Source organism: Eleutherodactylus coqui, chromosome 3, assembly GCF_035609145.1.
Source record: "Eleutherodactylus coqui strain aEleCoq1 chromosome 3, aEleCoq1.hap1, whole genome shotgun sequence".
NCBI classification, from domain to species: Eukaryota; Metazoa; Chordata; class Amphibia; order Anura; family Eleutherodactylidae; genus Eleutherodactylus; species Eleutherodactylus coqui.
The window spans coordinates 37,781,874-37,805,290 of record NC_089839.1 but is presented as its reverse complement, the minus strand read 5'-3'; the positions used below and the strand labels follow the sequence as shown (position 1 = coordinate 37,805,290).

Here is a 23,417-nt window from a genome sequence, read left to right as displayed (position 1 = left end):
CTCCATTCCAGTGTCTGGCACCATCATAACCCCCCGACGGCATGCCCGATGCCTTGGGGTCACACTGGACTCTGACCTCTCCTTTCCCCCATATATCCAATCTCTGTTCCAAATGTGCCACATGCACCTCAGAAATATTGCTAAAATCCGTCCGTTCCTTACCACGGACACGCTAAAGACACTCGTGGTTGCCCTCATCCACTCCCGGCTTGACGACTGTAACTCGCTACTCATCGGCCTCCCCCGCACTAGACTCGCTCCACTCCAATCCATACTAAATGCAGCAGCTAGTCTCATTTTTCTATCCAGTCGTTATTCAGACGCCTCTGCATTATGCCAGTCGCTGCATTGGCTGCCCATCCACTGCAGAACTAAATTTAAACTCCTCTACCTCACTCACAAAGCTCTGCATGGCGCTGCACCACCATACATCGCCTCCCTACTGTCAGTACACTACCCAGCCCGCTCACTCCGATCGGCTAACACACTCAGACTAAACACCCCTGTAATACGAACCTCACACGCTTGCCTACAGGACTTCACCAGAGCAGCACCCATCCTCTGGAATGCTCTACCCCAAGGCATCCGGACAATTCCCGATGCACGAAATTTCAGACGTGCCTTAAAAACGCACCTCTTCAGGGAAGCATACCAAATCTCCTGACCTAGTCCCTCGCCCCTCCCTATGGTGCCCCACCCTGTTTGCTTTCTAATAAATGATCTGTACATGAAATATCCTACTGCCTGTGTTCCCCAACCCCTGCACCTCCTGTCCCACCCTCAACCCATTAGTGCCAAACCGAATGTACCTCACATTGTAATTGTTGTACTGTTTTGCATTTATCCATGCCTGAAAGCGCTGCGGAATAAGTTGGCGCTATACAAATAAAGATGATTATTATTATTATTATTATTATTAAGTATATTTTTTTTTAAAGTTAAATAAAGTTGTTTTTTTTTTAATTATAATACAAAATATTGTTTAAAAAAACAAACTTTTCCCAGTCATCACATTAAAAAGTAGTATTGCTGCATCCATAGCAATAAAATCATTAAACTTGCACATTATTAATCCCACATGGTGAACACAGTCAGAGGAAAATAAACAATGCTAGAATTGCACATTTTTTTTGTAAGGGTATTTTTATTTTAAAGGCAGTACTTCATTAAGAAAATAAAAAATCACGTATACCTCCCCCCTTCTAAACCCACCACCCTTTTTTTTCCATTATGGTCCACTTAGAATTTTTTATAAGATTTACATTATTTGGTACTTCCATGTAGCTGTGTCGCCCAGACATTTAGGCCCCATATCCACGGGCACCCACGGATTCCACTGCTGAATCCCGCAGCGGAATCCAGCCGTGCCCGCAGACATCGACAGGAAAAGACATTTTCTTACCTGTCCAGATCAAGCGCGGGTCTCCTCCATGCCGGCTGGATCTTCTCTTTTCAGCACGGCGTGCTGGACGCATGCGCAGTGCAGTTTTTTGTTTTTTTTTAAATCTCCTGCTTTTCCGCAGATCCGTGGCACATCCACAGTGATGGCCGTCACTGTGCCGCGGATCAAATGGCTTCCGTTGACTTCAATGGAAGCCGTCCTACGGGATCCGCAGAAAAATGGAGCATGCTGTGATTTATTCCCTCCCGTGTGATCCGCATGCCAGAAAAAAAAAATCAGCATGCTTAAAATGGTTTTGTGGATGCTAATGGATTTCTATGGGCGGTTTGGTTTGTAAATCTTCGGCGCGGGTGCCACAAATCAAATCCGCCCGTGGACATTGGGTCTTAAAAAAAGATAAGTTTTTGTTTTTTATTTTAAAGAGGGGAAAAAGAAATGAAAATGACTGCAAAAAGGGCTGCAGCAGGAAGGGGTTAATCCAGCCTATCAGCTAAACTGCACAGTATTGACCACATTGTGCCATATGGCCTAAGAGCAGAGTAGAGCCGGCACTACGCTACCGGTAGAGCAGAGTGTGATGTGATGACGGGCGCACTTCACTGCGCAGCATCTGATCTTCTCTTTCCTGCAGCCGGTTAGTGCGACCGCCTGCTGTAATTCATCTATTTAGTTCCACTGAGTGATTCCCTATTAATACACATCGCGCAGTTAGCGAGTTCCACCTTTTTGTTCTTGTCACTCTTTTCACGAACAATTATGTACATTAAGCCATTTCTATGTAATACTTTGCCGGCGGCCGTTTACCGTAATCTAAGGAGCAGATGTAGCAATGAAATATTAAGCATCGCAATTTATTAGCCCTGGGTCACGTCTAACAAGCCTGCTTCACCACTGTCACATATGTGGCTCGGATGAGCTGGATTGATTCTTTCCGCTTCTTCCCTCTCCTTTATATTCCCACATGTGCAGAACTGCTGCCGCTCCTTATAGCGTACTGCAACTTTCAGCAGGGGGTGCAGGTTGGAACCGTTTCAAGCTGCGCCGTCACCACTTCATTCCGTGGAAATGGCAATCTTATATTTACATGTGGTTCTTCCTGGTCGATTACCTCTAATGAAAATTACACTACATTTTAATTTCATATGCTGCAGCTGAACAGATAACAGATGGTCATGTCTTCAGGACTTCTATCACTGAAGGTGGCCACACACATCGGAGAGCTGTGGGTGAATTGTTGTTCAGCCCACGGCTATCCCTGCCCACTCTATCCCCATACACAAGTGCACATATGGGGAGTAGCAGCTTATCTCCCCTGAGAACAGAAGGACCGGGCATGTCGACATCCTGCTATATGATCCTTCTCTCTCCAAGCATCTATCTTTGGGGAGAAGGTTAGGAAACCTACCCCCTCCTGCCTCTTCCACCGCAACCACCACAATACACATTAGATGTTTGGCTGACATTTATTCAACGTGTATGGCCAACTTCAAAAACTGAGGGATAAAGGGAGTTTTGGTTAAATAAATGGGATGTTTGGTTTAATGAAATTTCCCATTAAAGATACTTATCCCCTTGAGATTTGCATGCCCAACCTTCGCTCCATTTGCTTTTATGGGGTGGAGGGAGATCAATGTGCTTGACAATCTTTCTCCTTCCCGTAGAAGTGAATGGAGTGGTGTTCACAAATCGACTCCACCACTCCATTTATGTGATGTGTAGATCTTGGGCTGCAAATGTATTGGGCATGAAATTAATGACCTGTTTAGGTGGACCAGTGGACCCAACCCATGCCATGAGAACACACCAGTATGGAACCACCACCAGCCTGCACAGTGCCTTTTTGACAACTGAGATTGGTGGCTTCATAGGTTTCATGTGTAGTGTGGACCCTATCATCAGCCCAAAACAATTGGTCCTATGAGACATTGGACAGTGCCACATGTTGCCAGTCCTCTATGGTCCTGATGAGGAGGCGTTGTGTCCGGTGTCGTGGTGTTAACAGGGGCACTGTGGTTGGTCTTCTGCTTTCATGTCCCATAGAAGCTAAAGAAAACTACACTGAATTACGGGATATGTGTGTGTTGAATGTGGATGCGATTTCTGCCAGTTGCCCGTCTGTTCGCAGTCTAGCTAGACATCGCCAGTTGCGATCATTAAGCACCCATAAATGGCCACTGCGCTGTCCACTGTGGGTGGTAATGCCTTCTATGATGTATTTCTGGTACACACATGACACTGTAGATGGAGGGATGTTAAATGCCCTCACAATCTCGGAAATAAATCGTCCTATGTGTCTGGCACTCGTTATCATACCTCGTTCGAACTCCAATAATTTATGTCACCTTGCCATGCGCACGCTGAGGAGTGTTCTGCTTCACTCACAAGATCCCAAGCTGTCACCTGAGGTAACGCCACGTCTTAATTTACCTACTGCTCTCCCATGATTTTTGGCATGTCGACGTATGTCACGAGTGGGTGGTAAGTCCTATATTCAGAAATGCATGTACATCCTACTGATCTAAATCACTGCCAGAGTGTTGTTTTTAACCCCTTTATTAGTTAAGTGGTTTGTCGAACCCTTTTGTGGGGAAGCTGTATGATACCCAGGTTTACAACGATTACATCTTGCCTGGTGGCTTTTACCCATCTCCCTCAAACTCCTAAGTAACCTTATGAGGTGCATTCAACTCCTAACGTCTATTGTCTCTTCTCAACACCCTATTGATTTATACGTTTTTCACAGCGTCATCTGCTGCTAAGGCTTCAATGATGATTGCAGAAGGGCTGTGCGTCGAACAGCTTCCATTGACTTCTGCAATGCACATCTGCCCTTGTGCAGGAGGCCTTAGGTCTTCATGTAGGATGGTGTGCACAAATCCCATAGAAATTCCGACTTCGTCAATTGGCGGGCCTACATAACCTTCTTCTCCATTCACACAATCATGTTGTTGGACCAAGTGGTGCGTGGCCGAGGCTTCTTTGGTTCATTCTCATACAGTATTTCGTCTTCCTAGAATTGTCGCATTATTACACACAGTTCTTGAAGTGTGAACGACTCCATTTTACATATTGAAGATGATTCTAGATGCAGCCGCTGTCATGTGGGTTTTGTGCACTGGACGATGCTGTCATCTGTCTCATCCCCAAAGAATGTCTGCGTCTTCTAAAATGTGTCCATGTTTATTTCTGCTCCTATTCCCTAGGAAAAAATGAGGGGACCTTAAAACTGCAATGCATTAGTCAGAATATAACCCACGCCTATATCTCTGTGTCATGCAGGAGCCTGGGAACGCTAAATGACAATGCATATGCAACGGTATATTGGTTATAAATGAAAACCTAGAACAATACCTCTACAGCGCCACCTATTGGAAGGCAGCATTCCTTCAAGTCAATGTCAGACTTTTTAATGACTGGGAATTGTGAGCCAAAGCCAGAATAACCATACACGGACAGCTGTTTCGGTGTGCAGTAGGTTTCTAGCTAGTGAGGCCTTCCAATAAGTGGTGCTTAGAGGAGCATGGGTGATCTTAGAAGTCTCCTCACACCTTGTATGCGCTCTCCCTAAGGAGAAACGATGGCTTTCCTGACCCAAGTATGTTGCTTGTCAGACAGCTTTAAGGCTGCGTCTACACAAGACAAAAATCTTGCAGAAGGTCCGCACGGAAATTCCGCAAGATTCCCGCAGTTGAAAGGCCGCTTTGAAATGGTGCGAGTTGGAAGCGGCTTGTCTGCCTGTATTCCGCTGAAGGAATCTTTACCCATAGAGAGAAGAGAGCCTGCAGCGGAAACAGCAATACAATTGACCTCTTGCGGATTTGAATTCCGCGCTGCATGTCAGTTTCTGCGCGGTTTCGCGACAGCAGACTGTCCGCAGCGTTTGGACAAGACTTTTGCAACTCTTGTCCACTTTGCTACTTAGGCTTGGCCTTTAGAATGCATGCGCAATTTCTGTGCGGAAAGTCTGCGGCAATTCCGCCCCGTGAGAACCCAGCCTTTGGGTTGCATAGATGATTTGAAGGAAATCTGTTAGCAGGGCAGACACTTGGCTTGCATCTGGTATTGCAGCTTCACTATATTGAAGTGAGACTGAGCTTGCAATACCATTCACAACCCGTGGCTAGGTGTCGCGCTGTCTTTGGAATAAAAAAGCAGTTTTTCTCCAAGATCAGTCGTGAATAGTCAGTCATGCAAGAACTTGTTGAATCAAACACTTTGGCAAAGTCCATAAAGGCACCCTAAATCTGTACCTATGTGTTCTGTGTTTCTTGCGCCCTTTGTCCGCAGCCTTGCCGTGACCTGTAATAATTCGGCAGGGTTCATCTTTTCCCATTTCACATGAACGTTTGCAGCTTCACTTCCTCAACTTATAATATTTCTCCTTTAATGGAATAGAAGTTATGGTTAATTCTCAGCGAGCTTTTAGGAGAAGATTGCTTACATTTCAACAGAAGTCTCTCCTTTAGGTAAGATTAAGGCCTCATGTCCACGGGGAAAATAATAATTAAAATCCGCAGCGGATCACCCGCGCGCGGATCCGCGCCCCATAGGAATGCATTGACCACCCGCGGGTAGCTAAATACCCGCGGATGGTCAATAAATGTGAATTAGAAAAATCATGGAGCATGAAAAAAAATGGACATGCTCCATTTAGGTGCGGATCACGCTCCGGATGGCCCCATTGATCTCTATGGGGTGCGGGAAATCCGCTGCGGGTGTTAAATGCCATTTATTTGGGTGCGTGAAATCTGCATGCGGATTACAAGTTTGGCTTCTTTTTCAGTGGCCTTGCATTTTTTTTCACGCGCAGATGCAAAAATGCCATCCGCGTGCATACACGCGTGAAAAAAAACGCATCCGCGTGTCATCCGCATGCAATAAAATACTATTTTAAGCTCATCCGCACTGCATCCGCGGCCCAAATCCGCGTTACAAATCCGGAGCAGATTTGATTTTCCCCGTGGACATGAGGCCTAAGGACTGTGACTTCCGCGAACTATTCCTAGATTTCCAGATCTAAAGAAAACCTTCAATAAAACCAAAAAATGAAATCCTATAGTCATCCGTGAATTATTTAATGGCGGTGACTTTTGCGTAAATTTTAAAGGGGTGGATCCAGCCAATCTACAGAGAGATCCAAATAGAAAGTTGCTAACTTCGGCTGCGTTCACACCTGCGTTAGGGCTCGATTCAGCGTTTCCATCTCTCTACTCTGACTGATATAAAATTGAAGAAAAAATCCATCCGTTTTTATTCCCCCATTTGATTTCAATTGAGTTTAAAAAAAAATAGTGAGGTTTTTTTTTGGACAGAAAAATTACGTTGCAGACTGGACTGTTTTTCCGTTCTCAAAAAAAAAAGAAACCTTTCCATTTTTTTTCAAAATCCATTGAAATAAAAAAAAAACAATGTTTTTGTTTTATTTCAGTTTCTCTTCTCCAAAAACAGAGCAGAGAGACGGAAACCCTGAACTGACCCGAACGCAGGTGTAAGAGCAGCCTAAGGGCCTATTCACATGGCCATATGCCCAGCTGCGCGCGCTGCTACGGTGCGTAGTTGCACTTGTACAGTTTTTTTTTTTATTCTGAGTAGTCTAGCTTCGTGCTATAGCGCATAAGTTTGAATAAAATAAAACTATGTGCGAGAAAGATAGTATAAGTCCTTGCTTTTCTTGCCCATACCCAATCAAACGTGCGAGAATACCGCTAATTAAATTAGTAGTTTCGGCCACATAATGAGACTATCATAGCCGCATAACGGACTAAAATCTTGCCCCCACCCTGTGAAGAAGCCCTAAAGCTGATTTCTACATCCATGATTAGGCACGTAACAGTCAGAAGGACATGACAAGCTAGAAGAGCTCAAGTTGATATCTCTCTCCCCCCCCCACCCCCCCGCATGGTGCTCAGGCGAGTAATCAGTCACTCAAAAAGACCGATGCTCGCTCGAGCATCAGCCTTAAACGAGCGTGCTCGCTCATCTCTAGTCCCGGTATATACTCCATTACAGATTCCACTGCGGCGGAGATGCATTTTTAGCTCATCTAGTGTCATCAACGGCGCCCACATTACACACCTGCTAGGTCCATTAAAAACTTGAAGAGTTCTTCAATCATTTCATGTCATTCGGACTGTTGTATTGCAATTCATGGATGAAGAAATCAGCTTTACCATTCTTTTTGAATTCCCCTGTATACTACGGTAGGAAAAGACCACCCTATTTGGAGAGGACTCTGGAGCGAATCTCTCGCCACTAGAATCTATTTGTTATAGGTTGATTAAAGATGTTCTCCAGGACTTTCATTATTGTTGACCTATTCTCAGGATAGGTTATCCGTATTTGATATGCAGGATGTGCATGTATGGACAGTGCTGGACGCTGATGGCGCTGTCCATAGTGCAGGCGCAGCTCCCAACTGTGCAGCTGCAATGTTAATAGTGCTATCTGCTGCCACCAACAGGAAAACAGCCGATGGGCAGGGATCCCAAGCGGTGGACCCCACTGATCAACGAATGATCATCTATGTTGAGGATACAGTAGGTTATCAGTAGTAAATGTCCAGGCAACCCCTTTAACAAATGGCTATTAGATCTTATTGATGATATCTCCTGTGTGTGCAGAGATTATGTTGCAATAGAGGGCTCGTTCACATCAGCGTTCAGAACGGAGCGGGATGACGGAACGCCCAAACGCTGACGGGAACCTTCTCGTGTTATTAAAATAATCATGCATGTAACATACATATTACGCAACTCTTGACATCACTTGATGGGTTCTGTCCCCACTGCGGCCCACAATCTATATGCACCTATCTATTTTTTGGAAAGGTTGGAACGAAACCGGAATACCCATAGGAAACCCATGCAAATACAGGAAGAACATACAAGCTCTATGCAGATGTTGTCCTTGGTGGGATTTGAACCCCGGACCCCAGCACTGCAAGGCAACAATGCCATTCTATTCTCTCTAAATGGATGGTGGACCCTCAGCATCTTTTCCAATCCCAAAGGACGTCTGTCTGACAAGATCTGTTTCTTTCATGTCCTTCAGCCCATCGGTGGTAGTATGACTTCATAGAAAGTATATTGCTTGCTTTGGCCTGAGCTCTACAGTACCCGCCACACCCCACGGACAACGCCCTTGTGTAAAACTCCATTGCACTTTTTTGGCACTGCTCATAGACATCTGTTAGGTCCTAATCAGGACCAAATCACAGAAGTACAAATGTTTCCATTATGGGGGATTTTGTGTCGGCACCACTCCTGGTTTGGGGTCTAAAAACAGATGCAAAATACTGATTAGACATGCAAGTGTGAATGAGAACGTAGGGCCCATCACACCCGCATTGGGGCTTTGGGGAAAAAACGGAAACCTTTATTTCTGTTTTAATTTAGTTTTCCTGCTCTAATAGCAGAACAGAGAAACAGAGTTGTGACTGATGCAGGTGTGAACGGGCCTTTACTGAAGACTTAACATAACTTCGTAAGCAAAGGTGCAAACAAACAAATCTCCCGGCCGTGCCAAAGGGGCTCAAGTGCTCTTAGGCCCCCTGTCCACGGGCGTTGCGGAGCCGCTGCCTGGGTGCAGGAGCCACCGACGAATCTCCGCCGGTCAGCCTTATCTGATAGATAGGCGAATTGCCCGCTGCGAGCGGAGAATCGCAATGATTCTCCTCTCGTGGACAGTGTGCCGGCGCTTTTAATAGCAATGCTATGGAAAGCTTCAGAGGGCGTGATTCGCCCGTGGACAGGCACCCTAAAGGTCTGTAAACCAGTAGGGCTTGGTGTCTCAGACTTTACCGATGGGATCTCCTTACATGTATCTATGACTGATAAATAAAAAATAATCTGAAATAAGTCATAAATGGGTCATTCTAAAGTAATGCGACACTGTGTTGGTTTGTTAAAAAAAATTTTATTTTTTTTTAGCTGTGTTTCATATCCACCTAGTGCTCCATTCCTGCGTGGTGTCCCTGCCACCTGGTGTACGCATGCACTGGACTGTTCTCAGACAGCTCTGTGCACATGCTCTCCCATTGAAATGAATGGGAGATTGTGCACTGTCATCTGAAGAGTCACACTGTATGTGAACGCGCCAAATTCACAATGACCTAATGCAGGAATGGAGTACCTGGCGAGTATGAAACGCAGCTCCCCGGACTCCCCGTTTCTTCAGCTCTGAGTTTCATAACCGTTTTATAGGACAAAAGTTCATGAACGGTTCCCTTTTAAGTCCTTCTTGTCTAAAAAATGTGCACACCGTTATCTTCTGCTGGTAGGTTACATCTTGTGACTTTTCATTGCAGGCACATAGCTGGCAGCCTGGTATAAAGAATCCGTACCGCGGGGTCGTGGTGTGGCCTGTCCCTGAAAACGTGGAAATCACTGTGACTCTCTTTAAGGTAAGTGTTTTGAATTAGAACTGTAAGTGGAACTAGTGTGATGACTCCAGTGCAAAGAATCTCTCTATTCTAAAACGTAAAGCAGATTGACCAATGGAAAAAGTACGGGCAGAGAATTGGCTAATATAAGAAAAAGGAAAAAAAAATATTCTGCTTCCTGTCAGAGGCCCCCGATCCAGTGCGGCTACTCCGGTCCCAGAATAAGTCACAGGGGGCAGGTAGTGTTCATTGCACATGTAACTGCTCAGCCAATTACTGACTTCAGCGGTGATAATACCACAAATGGCAATTGACCATGGAAGCTAGTGATTTGCTGAGTGGCTACATGTACAATGAGTGACTGCTGCTGGTATTTTGGGGACTGTGTCAGCTGCCAGGGTGAGTATTGCCTTTTTCTGTTGTTTTGTTTGGTTTTTTTATTTTATTTTAGCTCAAGTCTTGATGATACAACTTTTTTCACTCTCAAAAAACTGCCTTAATTTACTGAAGTGGTGAGGATTGTGATGGATATTTTGAGGTTTTCCTGTAAAGTGGTGCACCTGACTAACGGAGGCCAAAAATTCACCTGATAGCTGTTGTTCTTGGTTTGTCCATATACCTAGACAAAGTGTTCATATATCAGTGAGGAAAGTAAAGAAAACTGCTGACGGACAGCTCTGGTGATTGCTTATTATGGAGAGGGCCCCCGTACACATCAGATAGTCAGCTGGTTCCGCTGAGGACAGTGGGCAGAGCTGACTTCTCTGTAACATATAAGGAGATCTCAAGACGAGTCCAGAGTGGAGTCATGCAAAAAAGAAAGCAAGTAGGATGCCTGATTGCATAGCTAGATGTACAACCAGTAGAAAGAGAGAGATTGTGATCCCGCTGTATAGAGCTCAGGTGAGACCACATCTGGGATATTGTGGTCTTTCTTGAGACCTCATCCACAGAAGGACCTTGAAAAAATAGAATGAGGACAAGGACAACCTACAAAAATGGTGGATAGTCTCAAGAATAAAACGTATCGCAAAAGACTTAAAGAACTTAATCTGTATAGCCTGGAGGAGAGAAGATATATATAATGAAGGAAGAAAAGAGGAAATGATGAAAACCTTCATATATGTTATGGGAGGAAAGGATGGACATGATGGAAACCTTTACATGTGTTATAGGAGGAGAGAAGTGAGAGGGGGACATGATGGATACCTATGTATATGTTACAGGAGGAGAGAAGGGAGAGAGGAGACATGATGGAAACTTTTATATATGTTACAGGAAGAGAGAAGGAAGAGATGGGACATGATGGAAACCTTATATATGTTACAGGAGGAAAGAAGGGAGAGGAGGACACGATGGAAACTTTATATATGTTACAGGAGGAGAGAAGGGAGAGAGGGGGACATGATGGAAACCTTTATATATGTTACAGGAGGAAAGAAGGGAGAGGAGGACACGATGGAAACTTTATATATGTTACAGGAGGAGAGAAGGGAGAGAGGGGGACATGATGGAAACCTTTATATATGTTACAGGAGGGGAGCAGGGAGAGGGGGACATGATGGAAACCTTTATATATGTTATAGGAGGAGAGAAGGGAGAGGGAAACATGATGAAAACCTTTATATATGTTACAGGAGGAGAGAAGGTAGAGGGGGACATGATGGAAACCTTTATATATGTTACAGCAGGAGAGAAGGGAGAGGAGGACATGATGGAAACCTTTATATATGTTACAGCAGGAGAGAAGGGAGAGGGAAACATGATGAAAACCTTTATATATGTTACAGGAGGAGAGAAGGGAGAGGAGGACATGATGGAAACCTTTATATATGTTACAGCAGGAGAGAAGGGAGAGGGAAACATGATGAAAACCTTTATATATGTTACAGCAGGAGAGAAGGGAGAGGAGGACATGATGGAAACCTTTATATATGTTACAGCAGGAGAGAAGGGAGAGGGAAACATGATGAAAACCTTTATATATGTTACAGCAGGAGAGAAGGGAGAGGGGGACATGATGGAAACCTTTTATATATGTTACAGCAGGAGAGAAGGGAGAGGGGGACATGATGGAAACCTTTATATATGTTACAGCAGGAGAGAAGGGAGAGGGAAACATGATGAAAACCTTTATATATGTTACAGGAGGAGAGAAGGGAGAGGAGGACATGATGGAAACCTTATATATGTTACAGGAGGAGAGAAGGGAGAGGGGGACATGATGGAAACCTTTATATATGTTACAGGAGGAGAGAAACGAGAGGAGGGCATGATGGAAACCTTTATATATGTTATAGGAGGAGAGAAGGGAGAGGAGGACATGATGGAAACCTTTATATATGTTACAGGAGGAGAGAAGGTAGAGGGGGACATGATGGAAACCTTATATATTTTACAGGAGGAAAGAAGGGAGAGGAGGACATGATGGAAACCTTTATATATGTTATAGGAGGAGAGAAGGGAGAGGGGGACATGATGGAAACCTTTTATATATGTTACAGGAGGAGAGATGGGAGAGGGGGGACATGATGGAAAGCTTTATATATGTTACATGAGCAGAAAAGGGAGAGGAGGACATGATGGAAACCTTTATATATGTTACAGGAAGTAAGAAGGGAGAGGGGGGCATGATGGAAACCTTTTATATATGTTACAGGAGGAGAGAAGGGAGATGGGGACAAGATGGAGACCTTTATATATGTTACAGGAAGAGATAAGGAAGAGGGAGGCATGATGGATACCTTTATATATTTTACAGGAGGAGAGAAGGAAAAGGAGGAACATAATGGAAGCCTTTTATATATGTTACAGGAGGAGAGAAGGGAGAGGAGGACATTATGGAAACCTTTATATATGTTACAGAAGGGGGAGGAGGACATGATGGAAACCTTTATATATGTTACAGGAAGAGATAAGCAAGAGGGAGGCATGATGGAAACCTTTATATATGTTACAGAAGGGAGAGGAGGACATGATGGAAACCTTTATATATGTTACAAAAGGAGAGAAGGGAGAGGGGAACATGATGGAAACCTTTATATATGTTACAGGATGAAAACAGAGAGGGGGGGACATGGTGGAAACCTTTATATATTTTACAGGAGGAGAGAAGGGAGAGGGGGGACATGGTGGAAACCTTTATATATTTTACAGGAGGAGAGATTGGAGAGAGAGGACACGATGGAAACCTTTTATATATGTTACAGGAGGAGAGAAGGGAGAGGGGGGACATGATGGAAACCTTAATATATATTTTACAGGAGGAGAGAATGAGGGGGGGCAAGATGGAAACCTTTTATATATGTTACAGGATGAAACCAGAGAGGGGGGGGACATGGTGGAAACCTTTATATATTTTACAGGAGGAGAGAAGGGAGAGGGAAACATGATGGAAACCTTTATATATGTTACAGGAGGAGAGAAGGGAGAGGGGGGACATGATGGAAACTTTTATATATGTTACAGGAAGAGAGAAGGGAGAGGAGGACATGATGGAAACCTTTATATATGTTACAGGAGGAGAGAAGGGAGAGGGGGGACATGATGGAAAATTTTATATATGTTACAGGAGGAGAGAAGGGAGAGGAGGACAGGATGGAAACCTTTATATATGTTACAGGAGGAGAGAAGGGAGAGGGACGACATGATGAAAACTTTTTTTTTTATATGGACAGGACTTTGCCGATTTACCATTTAGGTGAGAGATTCCTTGTGCGCATCAGACTCTTTTGAGCTGTGCGGCTGACCTGCTGATGTTGCTGAGCTCCATGTTTGGAGCATGTTGGTCTCTTGGGATTTTTTTATGCATCTCAGGTTTTATGTTTTCCCTACAATAACATCACAGTATTACAAGACGGACGGCTTTTACCTGAAATTTTTCCTTTTAAGAGGGAACAACATAAAACTATCCTTGATTACTTGTCACATAATGTCTATTGCATTTTACTGCATTTCCCTGTGGGTCACGGCATGAGATGTATGCAAACATGGCTTGTAATAATCACACTATGACATTGGGGTACCTTTTTATGATCTGTTTCAGCGGAACAGGTATGTATAGTTCCAACCAAAGTAAGTTATCACTGTGCAAACTGATGCACAAGACCTTCTGAAATGGAAGAAACCCTGATTAGTACATACCGTAATCCTACTAGGTCCGAAAATCCGTGTGTCAGTGAGATAAAACTGGTGTCGCTGGTTCAGGAAGAGAGCAGCCGTGGTTTTTCCAGTCCTGCACAACCCTGTAATACCTCCTTTGTTATGTGTTGAGTTGACATTTACCATTAGGTATTTATGCCATCCAGCAATGTTTGCCAGAGTCTTCTGGACCGTGATGCAAATTCACCCAATAAGTGGGGCTGAAGTTTGTAGCTAAAGTTACATTCAAGTTTAAAAAGGGGTTATCTAGAACTTAAAGGCGTTTTCGGAGCAAATACTATCCTCAGGTTACTTCCTAAATAGTTGATCGGATGGAGTTAGACCCGCTGTCAGTGCCACAACATATAGGGTCAGGGAGCAGAAGTAATTAGCTCTGAGCCCTGTGTAGTGGCTAGCGCTCTTAATTGCAGGTCTCATTGTTGTTTTTTTTGTTTGTTTTTTTTTAAATGCAGGCAGCACCTGCAGTTACATGCTGCGGCCACTACAAGTGTCGGAGATAACTACTTCCACTCCGTACCCCCTATGTGTTGTGGTGCTCTCCGCCAGCGCCTGATCAGCTGATTTCCTTAACGGTGGATCCTAATTGATTGGCGATCTATCTTGAGAATATGTGATTGATAGTTCTTTGCCCCGAAAACCCTTCTGATATTGATTACCTTGATGGGTCATCATCAATAATTAAATTGATGGGGGTCTGACTTCCCCCATGAAGTGCCTCTCTTGCTGGAGGCGGGGTATTCAACCCACGTTACCAGGAAGAGAATGCTCTGTCAGCGCTGAGAATGACACGGAGGACTGCGCAGCGCCTGGAGAGAAGCGAGAGGGACCGAGACGGTGCCTGCTATGGAAGTATTAAGACACCCCCTGAAAATAAGACGCTGCCCCTTTTGGGGCAAAAATTAAGACCGTGTCTAATTTTTGGGGAAACGCGGTAGTATGTAAGGTCGAAAAGACGTGTCCATCCAGTTGAGCCTATTACCCCCCAATGTTGATCCAGAGGAAGAAGGAAAAAAAATAATGAGGTAGGAGCCAATTTTCCACATTTAAGGGAAAAAAACGATCTGACTGCAAAATGGCAATCGGAAAAATCCCTGAATCACCGATCCTACTGAAGTAATTGATTGTAACATACAACATTGTGTCCCCGTGTGTCAGCTCGTGTAGGAGTCTACGTCCAAACATTTACAAAGTGAACGTTCATATGGACCCTGTCCGCCATTAGTGGCCCATGATATGCCGACTCTCAACTCTGATATTTATTTTACTTTTTGTACATCTCTTAGGACCCACATGCAGAAGAGTTTGAGGACAAAGAATGGACATTCGTGATAGAAAACGTAAGTAATAACGATTTACCGTAGTTTACAAAAAGTGAAATGCCAGGGGTTAAGTAACATGGGGAGAAATACAGCAAGAAGCATTCAATTAAATCCTTAGGTGGAACCAGGTGGGCTATTGGTAGTTAGTTGGTTTGGAAGTAGATTTTTATTTAGGGGTTTAGATTATCCCTGTCGCCCTGGTATTGAATCCGGGGCGTCCAGAGGGTAGTAAGGTCTTCTCTTGAGCCGTTTTCCCAGGCCAGCATCTTTTCAAATCTAAATATTTGTGAAACCCTCTCTAACCGTTGTGCGGTCTGCAGACTCTTTTTTTTTTTTCTGCCAGAATAGGGGGATCAGCAATTTGGCTGCTGTGAGGAGAGTGGTCCCTAAATTTTTGTGAGAGGGTTTAAATTGTCTTGTGGGCAGCCAGATTAGTATCTCCTCTGAATGCGTATTTTGTGTGCAGATTTTGTTAATGAAGTTGATGACTGATTGCCAAAAGGGTTTGATTCTGATGCATTGCCACCAGATGTGTAGGGCTGTTCCCCTCTCTTCCCCGCATCTCCAGCAGGTGTCTGAAGACTCCGGGTTCGTTTTAGAGGATGTGACAGGCGTTCTGTACCATCTCGTTAGTACCTTGTACGAATTCTCCTGAACCCGTACACATCTAGAGAATCCATGAGCGTTTTTTAAGACTCTAAGTCTCTTCTCTATTCAGGTTTAAGTCCAGTTCCCTCTCCCACTCCCTCAGGAACCAGGGTTTTTCAATGGCAGATTGTAAGAGAAGGCCTCTGTAGAGTTGGGTGACCAGTCTCTTTGGGCGGGAAGAGAGTGCGATGTAGGTTTCGAACCAGAGGGGGTCCCTCAGGTCTCCGAGGTTAGCTGCCTGGAATTGCCTCAGAGAGTAGAAGAGACCTGTCCTGCTCAGGAAATCGAGAGAGTGTTGTGGCAAGAGAGTCAAACTGCGTTTGGTCATTAAGTTTGGGACTTTGGAGAATATCATGAATTGTGAGGAAACACTGTGCCTTGACAGTGATGCATGTTCTATCTTTGGCCGTTTTCAACTGTGCATCACTCATTGAAATGAATGGGCAGCAGTTACAGCACTGCTGAAGACGTGGCACAACTCGGTACCACGTTTTTGACAGCGCTAACTACACTCCTTATAAAAAAAATAAATACTCGCCAAGCAGGCGCCGTCTGGGTCCCTCCCGCTGCTCTGGGCAGGCTTCTGGGCACTTGTCAGCGCCGACGGAGCATCTTTTGCCAGTGACGGGGTTTGAAGACCCAGCCTCCAGCAAGAGATTCCTCTGATTGGTTCCTCTAGCGCTGTCTCAATGAATGGCTGTGATTGGTGCATCCAGACCTGGTTCTGATTGACTGAGCCAATAATGCCAATCTCTTGCTGGAGGCGGGACTTTCAAATCCCCTTACCAGCAAAAGTTATTCTGTTGACGCTGACAAATGCCCAGAAGCCTGCCCAGAACTCCGGAGAGCAGCGGGAGGGACCCAGACGGCATCTGCTGGGTGAGTTACTTTTTTTTAGCTTCCTTGGCTACGTTTTCAACTGTGCTGTGAAAACACAGCCAAAACGCATGCCAGCGCTGCTGAAACTGCAGTAAATGCCGATTTTTGAAAAACGCTGCGTTTTGCACACACCTGTGTGAGGGAGGCCTTCAACTTTCTCATGCTGGTGGAAAAATGTAAAAGACAACACACTCTCCTCACCTGATTTCCATTGGTGCCCACTTCCCTGCTACCCTCTACGTCAGGGCACATGTGACTGCTGCAGACAATTGGCTAATTACTCACAGCCCTTTTTACGTGGAATGCTTATTGTTCAATTTCTGACTACATCATACAAAACCGAATGATAAGCCGTTCAGTGTGAACACTGACAGCGAGTAAACAGCGACCGCTAATTCGTTTACTCATCGTTCAGTTTCTGCAGGCATAAAAATCAAATGACGATCGGCCCGTGTAAACAGGCAGTCATTCATCTATGAACGACTGCCTGTTCACTGTGAATGGAGGCAGGCGGCTAGGAGAGATCTCCGGCCGCTGCCTGCCATTCACTGAAGGATTATCACTCTTGTGTGAAACCACAGAAGAGGTAATTGCTGGGACCATTAAGCGCTGCACAGTCGTCTCGTATTAAAGGGCCCTTAACGGCGGTGATCACATGCCCCTTGTTGGGACATCATTGCTACTGCAGCGGAGTCTGCGCACCAAGCGGGATCGGCATGCAATCCGATGAGCTGAGTATGACTTTTTTTTTTTTACGTTTTTCCACGATTTTGAGAAACTTCAAAAATTAACAATTTGGGGGGGGGGCTGCATAACCTGTAAATGAGCACTTTGACCATCTCAGCCCATGTGTGTATGTATACAGTACACATCTGATAATCCTGCGTGGTTGGGACCAGCGTAGTCCCGTTTTGGATGTGTTCTTGCTCTTTGAAGTTTTATTTAGTTTATTTTTATTTCAGACATTATATTATGTGATTAGTTTGCTGGAAGAACATGAGTGGGTTTTGTGTACTATTGTGTTTGACTTTTTGGCAACTTTATAAAGTGAAATGCTATTTGTTCATACTGTAATAAACACAAGCTACATAACATGACATTGCAGCACCATCTAGTGGAGAAAAATGAGAAAAATACTCACTTTGCATCATGCACTGGCAGATACATTAGGTAAAAAATATCCCTAATTTGCCTCTGCCATCTCATGTTTATACTGGCCAAGATCATTGAGATTGACACTTCCTTCTTTGGCCTTTTTAGAGCCCCCTTCCCCTGGGGTGGGGGGTGGGGGGTTAGCCTGTTCACGATGATTAGTGTTGAGCGATCCAAATTACTAGGACACTGTATCAGGTGAAACTTTACGAAAAGTTTGGTTCGGCATGAAGCTGAACCAAGTGATTAGCAAAGTTCTACCCGAAGCGGAGTTCTTACTGGTTGGGTTCGCTCAGCACTAGTCCTGAACACTGGTCTATAACACTGTTGTAAGAGCTATAAAAGCCCGGTAAAATAATTATTTTCAAACATCTCAAATTCAAACATTTCACCAAGCCGTTAACGTTGCAGCAAACAACCAGATTGTTTTTCTTCTCAAAAAAGGAAGCCGATCCCTCTGACGTTCTCTGTACTGTGAGACCCTGACGTCACGTTGGAGAAGATTCCATTGCTGTAGTCTTGACCCTTAAAAAAGTTCCGCCCTCTCCTTTGACAAGTCAAGGTCTCCAATGAGATCACTCAATTCAGCTTGACTCAGTCTGTTCGGAGTATCATCTTTTACCTCAAAGTCAGGGTCATGGGATGTAGAAGGCTTGTTGGGTTCTTCTTCTTCCACACTTTGTCCATTTTCTACTTCAAGCTCATAATGTTGGGGTGGAGTAGGAACTGGTAAACTATCTGAATGTGGAATAGGTCGAATAGCAGATGGAAGATTCGGGTATTGAACTGCTCCTCTTTTCTTCATTGACAATCCTGCCTTTATAGGCGGAGTTAAGCAGAAATATCATTCATCTGTACGGTTTGTAGGCTCCCGCCAAACTATACATAGTTTATTACATAGTTTGTTAGGCCGAATGAAGACAATGTCCATCTAGTCCAGCCTGTCTATCCTCTTGTGTTGATCCAGAGGAAAGCAAAAAACCCCAAGAGCACAAGCCAAATAGTCCTTTTGGGGAAAAATTCCTTCCCGACTCCCTAATGGCAATCAGACTAATCCCTGCATCAACCCCTAATAGTTCCTACCTTCCTGTATACCCGGATTAACAATTAACCTAAGATTTATAACCCATAATATCCTTCCTCTCCAGAAAGACATCTAGTCCCCTTTTAAACTCCTCTATCCATTTTGCCATCACCACATCCTCAGGCAGAGAGTTCCACAGTCTAACTGCTCTTACAGTAAAGAACCCCCTTCTGTGTTGGTGATGAAACCTGCTTTCTTCTAGACGTAGCGGATGCCCTCTTGTTACCGTCACAGTCCTGGGTATAAACAGATCCTGGGAGAGATCCTTGTATTGTCCCCTCATGTCATTATACATGGTTATTTGATCACCTCTTAGCCGTCTTTTTTCCAGGGTGAATAATCCCAGTTTTGATAGCCTCTCTGGGTATTCCAGTCCCTTCATTCCATGTATTAGTTTAGTTGCCCTTCTTTGAACCCCCTCCAGCACTGTAACATCTTTCCTGAGCACCGGTGTCCAGAACTGTACGCTGTATTCCATGTGAGGCCTGACTAGTGCCTTATATAATGGAAGGATGATGTTCTCGTCCTTCGCCCCTATACCTCTTTTAATGCATCCCAAAACTTTATTTGCCTTTGCAGCAGCTGACTGGCATTGGTTACTCCAGTTTAGTCTACTGTCCACTAGTACCCCCAGGTCCTTTTCCATATCACTTTTCCCTAGCAGTACCCCATTTAGTATATATTTGTGACATCCGTTTCTCCTGCCCATGTGCATAGTCTTACATTTATCAACATTGAACTTCATTTGCCATTTTTCTGCCCAAGCCCCCAGCTTGTCCAGGTCCGTTTGTAGCCGCACATTGTCCTCCGTTGCATTAATTATATTGTATAATTTTGTATCATCTGCTAATATTGATATTTTGCTGTGCAGCCCCTCTATCAGGTCGTTGACAAATATATTGAACAGGATGGGGCCCAATACTGAACCCTGTGGCACCCCGCTAGCGACGGTGGTCCAATCAGAGTATGAACCATTTATTACCACCCTCTGCTTTCTATCATTGAGCCAATTCTTTACCCACTTACACACGCTTTCGCCCAGTCCAAGCTGTCTCATTTTGTATATTAGCCTAATTTGTGGCACGGTGTCAAAGGCTTTAGAGAAGTCCAGATATACGAGATCAATAGACTCTCCCAGGTCCAGCCTAGAACTTACTTCATCGTAGAAGCTGATCAGATTTGTCTGACATGATCGACCCTTCCTGAATCCATGCTGGTGAGGAGTTATTCCCTTATTCTCCTTGAGGTACTCATCGATGGCGTCTCTCAGAATCCCCTCGAATATTTTTCCCGTTACTGAAGCGAGACTTACCGGCCTGTAGTTACCAGGCTCACTTATGCTCCCCTTTTTGTAAATTGGAACCACGTTGGCAATGCGCCAATCCAATGGTACAACACCGGTCTTGATAGTGTCTAGAAATATTAGATATAGCGGCCTAGCTATCTCGTCACTTAGTTCCCATAGTATCCTTGGGTGTATTCCATCTGGGCACAGCAAAAGCCATAGATGGTTTTTTATTTTTCAGCCATTCTCGTAGTTTAAGTGAACAAGAGTTGCAACATATATGTGGAGCCCATGACTTATCCTGGTCCCCTACCTTCATACCAAAATAATGATGATAGGCAGTCTTCACAAGAGGCATCAGATTGCGTTTCTGTGACGAAGATGTTATTTCACCACAAATGTAACAAAAATTCTTCACTAAATTTACACATTTTCGTGGTATTTTGATATAGCAGATTTTACACTTCAAAAGCATCCAAAACCAGAAATTCCAAAAAACAAACAATATGAAACTCGGTCATAGCAACATTTACTATGTTTATAACCTACAAACATATGGAGAACGTTGTGTTATGTCAAATCAGAGGTGTGACAACTCCCCCCCCCCCCCCCCCACACACACACACACAGACCCCACCCCCTAAAAAAAAAAATTCCCACAGAATAGAAATGTAAACTCTAAAAAATGACATGTCACTGTATCTCCAAAGCACGAGATAATGGGTCATTTTTATGGTGATTTTTGAATTCAGCAGATGGAAATGCTTAAGAATACTCTAATTTTGAGCCCGGAACAAAATCATCGTTGGGCAGTGTTATCGGTGTTATGTAAGGCTTATATGGCTCGCAGACAATATTATACTCCAGCTTCAGCGGTTTTGGTGAAACTTTGGTTCGATTCAAACTAATTCAGACCGAACTGAACTTTTTGTAAAAGTTTGACAAACCAGCTTTTTCAAAAGTTTGCTCATCACTAGTGATGATTAGTCCTGCTGGGCAGATTACCTGGAGCTTCGTCAAGAAAGAAAAGCCCAGATCCCAGACTTTACTACACTGAGCGCTAATGCTGTGCGGCGCAGAAGAAAAATTAACAATTACACCGAATACAAAATGTTTCAAAAAAAGGTTTTCTGTAGCCTCTGGATTAATTGGGAAGCCATTATTGTACAGAGGTCTCTTTATATATTTCCATGATTGACACCCCCGCTGTAATTAGACGAGGTCTTTCTAGACGCCAATGAATATGCAATCGTTTTTCCTATCTGGGCACCAAGAGGATAAAGTAGCGCTTCCTTCTATTGGGGCTATGAAGTCTGTGTCAGCGCGGCTTGAATGAAAGGTGATATATTTTTAGGGTCACCTTATTTTCCCATTCTGCTGCACACACAACTATTGCATGCACTCCAAATTTTGTTTCTTTAACCCCTTATGGACTAAGCACCCTAAATTTACAGCGCTTGGTCATGGGCTTTAATCCCGGCTGATGGCACAAATACAGTGTGGGATTAAAGCTCCTGCAATGTAGCAGGTCTGGTCCTCGGCTGTTAGTCACAGTAGAGGACCCGGAGGAGAAGGTAGTAGCGTTTTTTAACTGCTTCCACCTTCTCTCTTGCAGGCTACATGGAACTCAATGATTGCTATGTAGTGAATAGAGAAAGTGGAAGTGTCGCATGACCACGGGGTGCCCTCCTAGCAGACCCAGATCAGCTCTGTTGGTGACTACTGTCACACTAGGGGATGTTTGGCCCAGTCGCTGGGGCTCATATGGATGCCCAAGCTAGTGTGAAATAAATAAAAACTAAAAAAAAATTATTTATAAATTATTTTTGAAAATATTTTTATTCAATCGTTCTATAATCATATTCTTCCTTTACATACATTATATTTTTTTTATTCTTTTAAGGGTGGTTTCACATCTGCGTTGGAACTTCTGGTCGTAGGTTCTGCCGCGGATCTAGCGCAAAATATTTAAAAAAAAGAGCAGCATGCAGCGCCTTTTCTTTATATAAAAGCAGGGCAGCGGAGTGGAAAGAGACCATTCTCTAATATAATCAATGGGATCTGTTCGGTGGTGTTCACTTCCATCCTAAGACTGAGCCATGGGGATTCCGATTTCCTGCTCCCCGAATAAAGCAGGAAACCGGAACTCCTAGTGCGGATGTAAAATCACCCTAATTTCATAATTGTATATTTTTTCTCATGTTCCTATTGGTTGGAAAGTTAAACCACGCCTCCTCCATTGCCACTAATGTAGATGAGGGATAAAGGTGGTGGTTAAGAATCCTATATGAATATTGCTCCTGTATGTGGCTGGCTGTAATCTATGCTTGATAAAGGAGGTCTTATCCTCTGAAACGCATCGCACTTCTGTTCGCTGTATTATACTTATCCTAAATAAAATGGCGCTAACCTACCGCTGCGGGTCTGAATTTAAGATACATTGGCAGTCAGTTTAAGGCTAACTTAGATTCTAGGTGGGGGAAGGGGAGTGATGTCTCTATATTGGGGGCCCCCTATGAAGTAAGTTCAATTTCAACATATATGATGTCATTTTACCCCACACTGCTTATATCACTTTTAACCCCTGGAACGCTGGGACTTATTTCTTATTTTAGTTGTAACGGACATGGCAGATGTGAATGGGCCCTTGCTGTGTATTTGCTCAGGCTTCAGTAGAATTATTTGTTACATTGCCATCTAGTGGTCACTTTTAAGAAGACAGGTTTTTGGAATAAGTTGAAGAACTTTCTTAGGATTCTGGCAGTACTTTGTCTCTAACATAACCTTATAGACTGTTTGTTTTCTGCACAGAACCACTACAGCTCAATGTCATTTGTCTGTATAGTGGATACATTGCATTGCTACCACAGTTGTATCACACAGATCTCACATGCGGTCATATGTACCGGCCCGAATAGTGCAGCCTGTGCTTATGGTAAATAATGGTCACTATGACACTCTAATAATTGCACCTTAAATAGTCTGGAACGTTTACATTTTTGAATATCCACTGAATGGTTTCCGTATTTTAACGGATTCAGTAAGCATGGTCTCCGGTTTTCTTCTTGCAGCAATGACTGCGGGTTAGAAATTTTATGTGAGAGCTC

At 44.0% G+C, this 23,417-nt stretch overlaps 1 protein-coding gene across 6 annotated transcripts in view; it reads left to right on the top strand.

The window, feature by feature from the left end:
- The window catches only part of EHBP1 (EH domain binding protein 1), a 365,541-nt gene that overhangs the window by 54,438 nt on the left and 287,686 nt on the right, over window positions 1–23,417 (top strand). For all 6 annotated transcript variants that reach the window (XM_066595508.1, XM_066595507.1, XM_066595505.1 and 3 more), the window contains exons 4-5: window positions 9,708–9,803; window positions 15,227–15,280. In XM_066595508.1, the coding sequence (XP_066451605.1) occupies window positions 9,708–9,803; window positions 15,227–15,280 (150 nt within the window). The remainder of the gene's footprint in view (window positions 1–9,707; window positions 9,804–15,226; window positions 15,281–23,417) is intronic.